Source organism: Piliocolobus tephrosceles, chromosome 13 (assembly GCF_002776525.5).
Source record: "Piliocolobus tephrosceles isolate RC106 chromosome 13, ASM277652v3, whole genome shotgun sequence".
NCBI classification, from domain to species: domain Eukaryota; kingdom Metazoa; phylum Chordata; class Mammalia; order Primates; family Cercopithecidae; genus Piliocolobus; species Piliocolobus tephrosceles.
In genome coordinates this window covers 56,103,368-56,114,830 of record NC_045446.1, presented here as the reverse complement: position 1 = coordinate 56,114,830, position 11,463 = coordinate 56,103,368, and the positions used below count along the sequence as shown (strand labels likewise).

General features: G+C 45.6%; 1 protein-coding gene and 2 non-coding genes across 3 annotated transcripts; all 3 read left to right on the top strand.

Annotated features, from left to right (window-relative positions):
* Positions 1-6,966: 6,966 nt before the first annotated feature.
* Positions 6,967-10,193, top strand: RPL27A (ribosomal protein L27a). The gene is made up of 5 exons (XM_023189809.2): positions 6,967-7,209; positions 7,593-7,656; positions 8,356-8,431; positions 9,060-9,234; positions 10,019-10,193. The coding sequence occupies exons 1-5, from the start codon at positions 7,207-7,209 to the stop codon at positions 10,145-10,147; spliced, it is 447 nt and encodes a 148-aa protein (XP_023045577.1). The 5' UTR covers positions 6,967-7,206; the 3' UTR covers positions 10,148-10,193.
* On the top strand, positions 8,575-8,704 carry LOC111524720. Its single transcript, XR_002725852.1, has one exon. It is a non-coding gene; the product is annotated as a small nucleolar RNA SNORA3/SNORA45 family (small nucleolar RNA).
* LOC111524728 lies at positions 9,780-9,910 on the top strand. The gene has a single exon (XR_002725859.1). It is a non-coding gene; the product is annotated as a small nucleolar RNA SNORA3/SNORA45 family (small nucleolar RNA).
* Positions 10,194-11,463: the final 1,270 nt, after the last annotated feature.

The following is an 11,463-nucleotide window of genomic DNA, read 5'->3' as shown; positions in this document are numbered from 1 at the left end:
CTACTACTGCTACTACTACTACTACTACTACTACTACTACTACTACTGGCAGATGCCTAGTGGTAAAGAATATAATGTTTTGTTCTGGTTCGGTGCCCAAAACATCAGCAGTTTTATACAACATTGCTTTGGCATCAGTGCAAATGTCAACCAGTGAAAAGATCAAATAACACGTTACCTTTATTATTAAAATTGTTTTGACCTGTGGACCCCCTGAAACGATCTCAGGGACCCCCTACCCCACAGAGTCTACAGATCACACTTTGAGAACTACTGCATTAGACCTTGCATCACAATTCTGGGAATTCAGGGAGGTATCATGACTTTCCACCACCAGCAAGTACTACACAGGGTAAGAATATAAAGAAGCAGGCATCTCATTTATGTCTTAGAAAGCCATTGAAGTTACTCCATGAAAGTAAAAGTTTAATTTAAAGGCACATCCACGCAATGAGTTTCTGATTTGAGAAGAGGAAGGGTCAAATGACCCCATTTCTGCCCCCTTTCTGTGGCTGCTTTCATCATAAATTAGTTCTTCCCTCTCCTTATCTCCCCTGACCTAGAAGAGTGGAGGGGACAGAGTTTGGAAGACTGTACTTATGCCAAGATAGTAAATTCAAATGCCTACAGGGGCTGGGCAATCTATATGAATAAAGTGCTTTACTTAAAAGAATGTGGGTCTAGTGTCTCCAAATCTTAGTTTTCCAAAACCCCAGAATTTCTTATTTTTATTTAAATTTTAAAATGTTGGTAAAAAGTTAAATTTTAAGATATTACCTTGCCACGGCCGGACGTGATGGCTCAAGCCTGTAATCCCAGCACTTTGGGAGGCCGAGACGGGCGGATCACGAGGTCGGGAGTTCGAGACCATCCTGGCTAACACGGTGAAACCCCGTCTCTACTAAAAAATACAAAAAGCTGGCCGGGCGAGGTGGCTGGCGCCTGTAGTCCCAGCTACTCGGGAGGCTGAGGCAGGAGAATGGCGTAAACCCAGGAGGCGGAGCTTGCAGTGAGCTGAGATCCGGCCACTGCACTTCAGCCCGGGCGACAGAGCGAGACTCCGTCTCAAAAAAAAAAAAAAGACATTACCTTGCCACAAACCACCTCCTTTTAACATCTTACCACATCTGTATTTAAGAAAAGGAAAATATTGACTGGAGTACCTTAAGCTTGCCAAGGAATGATGGAACAAGTCATTCCACATCACATTAGGAATAAGAATTTCAAAGATAGTTTGCATGAGGGGTACAGAACAAATTATCATAAAAATAACACTCATTTTAGGGAGAAAGAGTAGGTAATGAGAGTACCTAATCTTTGCTAGGCTGTGTTATATATGATACATTATTTGTTTGCTTGTTTAATGTATGTCTTAGACATAGTCTTAGGGAAGGACTTTTGCCCTTCCCTATTCACAATTGTACCTGCCCTTCCCTTGCCTGACACCTAGTGCAGGAACATAGTACACACTCAGTTTTTATAAAATGAATGAATTAATCTCATTATTTTTTCATTATACAGACTAGAAAACAGATTCAAAGAGAATATGCTATTTGTTCAATACAATTCAGTTAGTAAAAACATAACTAGAGGCCGGCACGGTGGCTCAAGCCTGTAATCCCAGCACTTTGGGAGGCCAAGACGGGCGGATCACGAGGTCGGGAGTTCGAGACCATCCTGGCTAACCCGGTGAAACCCCGTCTCTACTAAAAAATACAAAAAGCTAGCTGGGCGAGGTGGCGGGCGCCTGTAGTCCCAGCTACTCGGGAGGCTGAGGCAGGAGAATGGCGTAAACCCGGGAGGCGGAGCTTGCAGTGAGCTGAGATCCTGCCACTGCACTCCAGCCCGGTCGACAGAGCAAGACTCCGTCTCAAAAAAAAAAAAAAAACATAACTAGGAGACGTGGCATGATGGTCACGCCTGTAATCCCAGTGCTTTGGGAGGTCGAGGTAGGAGGGCTGCTTGAGGCTAGCAGTTTGAGACCAGCCTGGGCCACATATAAGACCCTATCTTTAAAAACAACAACAACAACAACAAAAACAAAACTAGGCAATGAACCCAAGTTTCTGTTCTTTCCATTAATTTTATCCTCTGAAATTAAATTAAAACCCAAATACGTAACTCCTTTTTTTCTGCTATTGTATAAACTGTTCTCACAGACTCTAGAATTTCTCTTTTCATGTTTTGTTACTCTGAGTTTAATGGCAGCACGGTTTTCCACCCTAGTTTCCAACAAAGCTTTAGGAATATAATTGCCATGTAGAACAGTCTATCCAACAATGGAAAGAAAGACTCCTAAAAATCCCTAATCTTCCAATTAGATTTTTTTACTTTGTGCTGAAGAAAACCCCGCCTGATCTTATGGATTTCCCCTAAATGCCATATATCAAAAACTACTGATAAAGGCAAACAAAAACCCCCAAGGCTAGGGAGGTTAAAATGAAACTGGAAACTGTACATATTGCTGGTGAATAAATTGGCACAATCCTTTTGGAAAAAATACATAGTAACATAAAATGAATCACAAAAATGTTCATACCATATAATCCAGCAATCTCACTCCTGGGAATTTATCCTAGACAAGTTATTCAACAGGAGAAGAAAATATTATATACAAATGCTCATTCCATCATTGTCTCTAACAGCAAAGAATACAGTAAGATTTTTTTTAAAAAACAAAACACACAAGAAACTGGCTTAATAAATGATAGTACATGCTGAAAATAAATTACTCTTCAGCTGTTAAAAATAATCATGAAGACTGGTTAGTGATACAAAAAACTGCCATGGTATTAAATAAAAAGCAGAATACAAAAGGATTTGTATACTATGATCATCAACTTTGCAGACAGCTATGTCTGCACGTATACAAGGGTTGAAAGGTAATACTCAGAAAACGGCACCATAGGGTGGAATGATTTGAGTTGCTTATACTTAAATTTTTTTCAGAATTTTCTTTACTGTTGTACTATTATGTGTACTTTTTCAAGTCTTTCTGAAATAAATTGGGATTTCTGAGTTTTCCTCTAATTGTCACTTGGAAAAAAAGCAGAAACACTGCTCCTTCCCATCTTGATTAACAGTGCTCTACTTAAAAAAGAAAACAAACATAGTATTTCCAAATGTCCACATCTAAAGATGGAGAGCAAGAAAACAGAGCTGGATCCATCCAGGATGTTGCTGCTATCTGAACGACTGATGTCGAATTCAGGAAACCAGCAAAGAGAGAAAGGAAGAGGGATCACCAGGGCCTTCTTCAGGGTGATGATGTGTTCCCAAGGCCACCTGGAGAGAGGCCCGGGGCAGCAAAAAATCAGCACACTTGCCTGCTTCACCAGGATGTTGCCTGGTATCAACTCTTCCATTCATTTCTGAGGTATTTTCTGAGGCCCTCACACTCTGAGGAAGCCCAGATGCCTGAGATGTCACAAAGCTATGCTGTACTTCAGAAGAGATGTCACAGAGAAGGACATCCCTCAGGAGTCATGGCCAAAGGTCATGTCCCATGTGCCTAGTTGGGAGGGACAGGTCCCCTAATGCCAAATATCTGGCTGCTACTCCACTTTGCAGAGAACTCAGCTTTGTCTGCTCTCTCAGACCTCTGTCCACCTAGGAAAAGTGACACATGAGCTGTGAACAAACCCCACATGAGCTGTGTGTTTAAGTCATGTGGTTGCCTTTTGAAGGAGAGGGAGCTGGATAGAAAACTGGAGAGAGCCAGATAACTACCCAGGGTACTCCCTCTACAACCAGATCAAACCATTGATAAGAAGAATGTTAGGTGAGCACAGAGCCCAACAGGGAGTGCTGGGTCCACTCTGGGAGGTCTTCTGTTCAGCCGGGTGGCCTGAGGGACAGGATGTAGCTCCTCCATAACCAAGGAACCTGGCGAACTATCCAGGAGGAGTGTCTCAGCACCTAGAACCCTACCCCAACTCCTTGCAGTGGTGGTCCTCATTGCAGCCCCCAGCTCTAATACCCCTGATGGTTCCCTTCCATTCCCAAGGGTCTGCCCAGCTTACCTGCATTGACAGATCATCTTCCCAAGGTTAGGTTCCAGGTAACCCAGCTCATTTCTTGTGTACTTACTGGCCAGTTTTGATGTCAAATAGAGGATGATCTCTTCTTTGATCTCACCTCCTGCTCTCAAGACCCCTCTTCCTGCTGGTCACATGCAGTATGTGATTAAGGTTGATGGAAGGATGAAGACCATAATGCTGTGAGGTCAGAGAGGGACTGGTCACTGAGGTAAAAGCAGGGGATCTGGAGAGAGAAGACTAAAGGCTATGCCCAGGCTCTGTAGCTGACCACCTATGCAGCATCTGACAAGTCACCCAATTCTTCTGTGCTTCAGTTTTCACACGCATAAAATGAGGCTAGTAGTGCTGTACCTTCAGGCAGATGCATTTTGTAAACTGCCAAGTGCTCTGAAAATGTTGGTTGTTATCCTTGTAGACTGAAGTGTTCTGGGAAGAAGCAGAATATAAGGTGGACCTTAAAGGTTGAGGAAGATTCAGGACACGTGGTCAGGAAGAGGATAGGCACTCCGGGATGGGAAACAGCATGAGCAAAGGCAAAAATGCAGATGGGATATACCAAGCATGGCTGCAGTAGAAAGCTTGTGTAAGGGAGAGACTGAGGCAAGGTTGGAAAGGCAAGTGGGCTATATTCTGTTGGTCATAAGGAGCTATTGAACTTTTTGATCAAGTAAGTAAAAGAATGGAAGTCATGTTTTTGGAATACTAACCTGGTGGAGGTGTGAAGGATACAGAGATTGGAGGAGGGTTAGAAGGCAGGCAGAGTGAACAAAGGAAGGTGTTGTAAACTCCAGATAAGAGATATGATGAATGAATGCAGGGGCACTAAGGCTTAAACAGAGGAAGCACATTGGAGAGAGAGAACAGAAACAAAAGGATAGGGTGACAGTGCAGCAGAAGAAGAGAAGGCTTGGGGACAATTTTCATTATCTAGGTGGACAATGGTGCTACTCACCAAGACAGAGAATAAAGGAGAAGGCACCAGTGAGCAGTGAAGATTGAGTTCTTTGGATATGTTTACTTTGTCTGTAGAATGTCCAAGGAATACTAACCAGTAATTAAGTGACCATATGGATGTGGAGCTCAGCAATAAGGATGTGAATTGAAGCCACCCAAGAAGACCATGTACTGTGAAAACATAAGGACAAGGACAGAAGGCTGAGGAACATCAACATTTAAATGGTGGACAACGCTGGAAGAATCTGAAAAGAATACTGATAAGTGACCAAAGAGTAGGAGGAAGGCAAGACTTTCTCTAGAAAAAGACGCCAACAGATTAAAGTACAACAGAAAGAACAAGTGGTATCAAGAATAGGAAGAGTCCAATTTGGCAACTGGTTCATTAATGGCATTAGTAAGAGCAATTTCATTGCAGTCACAGGCTGTGAGCTAGATTGCAGGGAACAATGGATGGGAGGATTTGTAGACTACTCTTTTGGGGAGCTTGGCTGTAAAGGAAAGGGCAAGGACATGGGAGAATTTTGGATTTTTTTTTTTTTTTTTTTTTTTGAGATGGAGTCTCGCTCTGTCGCCCAGGCTGAGTGCAGTGGCGTGATCTTGGCTCACTGCAAGCTCCACCTTCCAGGTTCACGCCATTCTCCTGCCTCAGCCTCCCGAGTAGCTGGGACTACAGGCGCCTGCCACCTCGCTCGGCTAATTTTTTGTATTTTTAGTAGAGATGGGGTTTCACCGTGTTAGCCAGGATGGTCTCGATCTCCTGACCTCGTAATCCGCCCACCTCGGCCTTCCAAAGTGCTGGGATTACAGGCGTGAGCCACCGCGCCCGGCCAGAATTTTGGATATTTTTATATTTTAGCTGAAGGGGGCAAGAGAAATAAAAATAAACAAATACACGCTCACGCTCACACATACACACAGAGAATAACTGAGGGGATGGGATGTTAAAAAATTTATTTCATTTTTCCCATGGGATCTATTAATAGACTAGCGAGGAGATGGGATCTTGAACACTGGCTGAAGTAACCGACTTAAGAGAGAAGAAACGCTGCTACTAGTGAAGACAAGGAGGTGAGGGTAAGTTTATTTATCCACTCAACAATCACTAGTTGAGTGTGGGTAAAAGAAAACCGTCCTTGACCACATAAGGAATTAGGTCTAGTAGGGAAGACAAATGTATGTCAATAAATTACGTTAGGGCTGTACTAGATTGTGTGGTGGTACAGGTGGGGAAGCCAGCAACTATGTCTGCATTGTGTCCACGAAAGGATCACAGGCGTGTTATGTAGATTCTGGAGAAAATTCAAAAACAGCATTTATTTTTACTTATTTACTTTTGTTTGTAGAGACAAGGGTCTCACTATGTTGCCCAGGCTGCTGTTGAACTACTGGCCTCAAGCAATCCTCCCGCCTCGACCTCCCAACGTGTTGGGACTACAGGTGTGAGCCACCACGCCTGGCCTAAATGTGGCATTTAGAAAAAGTATTTACAACATCTGGATTAAAAGGACCATAAAGCAAACAGGCATCTAAGTCCCTGAACCGATTTAAGTTGCTCAAACCTGAGAGGACAACCAAATCATAGCAGAAGGGCAAAAGAGAAAGGAAGCCGGAGTGCCCACTCAGGAGTGTGAGCGGGAGAAGGCATTTCGGGAGCCGCCCGAACTTCAGTAAACGGAGCGAGACACCAGGTGGGCACACTGAGGATTAAATAGGGCCTCGCGGTTCCGCACTGCGGCCGGGAGACAAACCAGCCGCCACTATCACCAGCCCCGAGCAAACTACTAAGAACTGGAGAGGCGCGCGGGGCGGCTCAGGGCTGGCGCATTTGGTGAGGAGCTTGACACCGAGGCCCTTAGGGTCGGCTTAGGCGGTTCCCTGGCCCAGGCGCCAGAAAACGGGCCGGCTCAAGCAGGCACGGGCGGCGTACAGTACAGCACACCTAGCCCCGATTCTTCAACAGTTCTCATCTTCCGAGTCTGTCACAGCGGGCTTCACCGAGACCGTTTCACCGCCACCACAAGACTGTGCGAGGGGGATCACCACCCCGAAAAAGAGGAGGTGACTAGGAGACGCGCAATCCCGCGAGACCAAGAGGCCCCGCCCGAAGCCCGGCCTCAGTGATCGGAAGTGAGGCACTTGGCCCCGCCCCCCGTACCCGATACCTCGCGAGACTTGGGGAAGGCCTTCCTTTTTCGTCTGGGCTGCCGACATGGTAGGTGTTTCGGTCGTTGCCTCCTCTTCCTTGCCGGCGGGGACTTCTAAGCTCTATTCCCATTGCCCCTAGTCATCCACTCCCTACCATGGTCGGGGCTTCCAGGCTGCGCATGGCCGCCTGCAGGGCAGGGTGGCCGGCGCGGGCCCGGGGCGGGGCTCCCGGAGCCGTCTGTTAGGCCCACGGTTCAGATCTTTAGGACACGCGGGCTCCGGCGCTACCGTGGTGAGCACGGCCCTAGGCCGATCGGTACCCTCAACTTTCCCGAGCGCTCCATTAGTTAGGTCCTTGATCCACAGGCTTACAGGCCCATCTCACAGCTGGCAGGCATCGCCCCCTGCCCCTAATTCCTTAGATCTTACCACCAAGCTTTTTCCACACAGCCATCCAGACTGAGGAAGACCCGGAAACTTCGGGGCCACGTGAGCCACGGCCACGGCCGCATAGGTGAGTGCCGGCTTCCCCTCGGGGTGGGCCTTGGGCTCTCTTCGGGTGCTTATTAGCTAGTCTGGAGAACGGTAACCTATAAGAATAGGTCCTTTTGTGGGGTCAAATTGGACAGCTGTTGATTTTTTTCTGAGGATCCTGTAGTATTCCAGTTATAAGGAATTTCACATCAGTGGAGTAATAGGAATTGAGCAGGCACGGTATTAGGTTAGTTGAAGACATGGAGTACTGTGGGAATGCTGTGATGTGGAACCTGAAAAGATGTTTCACCCGGAATCCTGAAGTAATCACATTGCTGAAACCGGCATCGGTAGGGTGGGAACAGTGTAAACAGGACACAGACGTCTCGGGAAACGCTCTGGTTTTGTACGAGGAAGTATTGAGAGGCATGAGAAGGCTGTGTGGTGCATGTAGCTTTTTTGGGGGGGGGGGTGCGGGGGGAAAGACTGATCACTGTTGCCCAGGCTGGAGTGCAGTGGCGAAATCTCGACTCAAGCGATTCTCCTGCCTCAGTAACTGGTATTACAGGTGTGCGCCACCACGCCAGGCTAGTTTTCTATTTTTAGTAGAGTCGGGGGTTTCTCCGTGTTGGCCAGGCTGGTCTCCAACTCCTGACCTCAGGTGATCCGCCTGCCTCAGCCTCCTAAAGTGCTGGGATTACAGGCATGAGCCATCACATGTAGCTTTGTATTCCTGCAGGCAAGCACCGGAAGCACCCCGGAGGCCGCGGTAATGCTGGTGGTCTGCATCACCACCGGATCAACTTCGACAAATAGTAAGTGTCCTTGGACTGCTTTTGACACAGATTGGGAGGTAAGGGCAGAGAGAGGGCTGGCTTAAACAAAAAGTTTAGAAGCAAGCCTTGCCTACTGCTCTTTTTTTACCAAGTTAACACTTGGTGTGAACTGAAAACCTGTCATCGAGGCTAGAGTCACGCTTGGGTATCGGCTATTGCCTGAGTGTGCTAGAGTCCTCGGAGAGTAACTGCTGATCTTATTCACTGGCTGTGGACCTTATGGCACAGTCAGTCACCAGGTTAGAGACATGCTTCACATTCACCTACTCACAAAGTAGTGGATGATAAATTTTGGCTATTCGGAGGACCTTTATTATAGGAGTATGTAGATTTTCCATAGAGTGCTGTTATGTGACTTGAATTTTAGTCTCAGCCCTGCCTCTGACATTGTCAGTGGTTTATTCTGGTTCCAGGAAATAAGACTAGGCTTTTCCTCGTGATAGTCTTTGGTGGTTTTTAAAACCGTTGTTTAACAGATGTATCATGTGCCTGACACTGCTCCACATCAGTGAACAATTTACACTGTAATAGGGGGAGGTAACTATAAAGATGATAAACATAGCATCTTAATTGGAGTGTGTATGAAGGTGGTTGTTATCTCTTCTAGCCACCCAGGCTACTTTGGGAAAGTTGGTATGAGGCATTACCACTTAAAGAGGAACCAGAGCTTCTGCCCAACTGTCAACCTTGACAAATTGTGGACTTTGGTCAGCGAGCAGACACGGGTGAATGCTGCTAAAAACAAGACTGGGGCTGCTCCCATCATTGATGTGGTGCGATCGGTAAGTTAATTGGATGTTTTTCTATACTTCCATACCTTCCCTTACAAAAACCCTGGCTTAATCTAATCCACTTATAACCTGTACTTCCCAGTTACCTACCAGACATCGATTCTTCCTGTGGTGGAATTATCATAGGTATTTCCCTGTCAGTAACAGTGCCTACTGTCACTGCCCAGGTTGTATCAGGTTTGCATTTCGTGCTTGAACTATAGCTGGTTCTGATCGAGCACAGCTCTTGGCCCTTCATGTTCCCCAGATAATAGAATCCTAATACGTTCCATCGATACTCAGTGCTGTACATTATCTGAAGAGATTTTCCCCCCAAACAGATGTATTTTGTCTGTCCTTGTAGGGGGGTTCTGGTCCCTGTGTTAGTCTTAACTCTCATGAATATGGAAGTAATCTTAAGAGGTCAGAACCCTAGGGGCGCTTTAAATTGACTTCCCAGCCTATTTAATGTCCATTGAGTAGTTTTAGTGGTCCGGAAGGTGGTTGTCTTCTTTTGCTTAGCAGAGGGTTTTTGAGCAGGAGGAGGCTTGTGCTTTGCCGAGACTAGAGTCACATCCTGACACAACTCTTGTCCTGGTGTGCTAGAGTACTCGAAGAGAATCTTCTGGTCTTGATTCACTGGTGGGGGCAGTTGGTGCACCCGTTAGTGCCCAGATCAGAAACATACATACCCTGCCTAGGGATTTAGAAAGTGGGCTGGCAGTCTTTCCTCATACCCATCACGCAGTAGGTACCTACTACAGTGTATTGTAAACTTTTTTCTCTGTTTTTCCAGGGCTACTACAAAGTTCTGGGAAAGGGAAAGCTCCCAAAGCAGCCTGTCATCGTGAAGGCTAAATTCTTCAGCAGAAGAGCTGAGGAGAAGATTAAGGGTGTTGGGGGGGCCTGTGTCCTGGTGGCTTGAAGCCACGTGGAGGGAGATTCATTAAATGCTGACTACTTTTTCCTTATGGTGTGAGTATAGGTTCTTCAGTGGCATCTCTACATCCTGTGTGCATTGGGAGCCCAGGTTCTAGTACTTAGGGTATGAAGACATGGGTTCCTCTGCTGACTTCCCTCAGAAAGTATATGGTAAAGATAAGACCAACACAGTCATTGGCCAGTTAAACATTTCTGTTTATAAAGTCAGAATGATACCTGTTGATCACTGAAAGGTCTGCATGTATTGTATTCTGAATTTTACAGTGATGGGAGAATGTACCCTAATTGTTCGATGGGGCTCAAAAGGAAAGATTCCATTTTAATGGTTCACATTCTAAAGAGGGGCAGTGTGATAGGAATGAGGTGGTCCTTTAGGACTTAATTCCGCAGCCCAAGGTTTTTCCTCTTGGCCCCCCCTTTTTTTTAAACGAAGTCTCTCTCTTGCCAGGCTGGAATGCAGTGGCATGATCTCGGCTCCCAGGTTCAAGCAATTTTTTCTGTGTCAGCTTCCTGACTAACTGGGATTACAGGCACCTGCTACCATGCCCGACTAATTTTTGTATTTTCAGTAGAGATGGGGTTTCACCATGTTGGCCATGCTGGTCTCTTAACTCCTAACCTCAAGTGATCTGTCCACCTTGGCCTCCAAAAGTTATGGGATTATAGGTGTGAGCCACCACACCCGGCCATGGCTCCTTAATCTTGATCGAAATTCTTGTTACATCTAGAATGTGATGAATCAAAGTCTGGAGATCGGGGTCCAGCAATCTGCAATTTCAATATGCCAGGGCTTTTCTGTATGTCAAAGTGGGTTTGAAATTGTTAATTTTTCTTCTAGTCTGAAATGTATCGAGAAAATTTGGAAATCCTGAAGACCAGAAATTGAAATAAGTTTTTCTAGGATTTTTGTCTCTTGCTGTTGGAAAACTGATGGTGACCAATGCATGTTTACAAATAAGATCCTCATAGATCTTAGGGTAAATTATAATTTGCTACAGTTTTATGGTTCTTCCTGCAATTTTGAACTTTCTTTGACCCAAAATAACGCAGTCTAAAATTAGGCAAATAAATAAGACGGCACTTAGACTCCTGGGTTTTAGTTTGTGGAGGTTTCCTGTGGGGTCATAATATGCATAAGCCAAGAACCATGGTTGTCTATGGGACATATCTGTCAGGACAACCTTTAGAGGATGCTGGGGATCAAATACAAGGCACAGAGAAACACTGAATTGGCTTACATAAGAATAGGATAGAATTACAAGCAGTAGTGAAACCTTGATTCAGCTGGACAATTTTAAG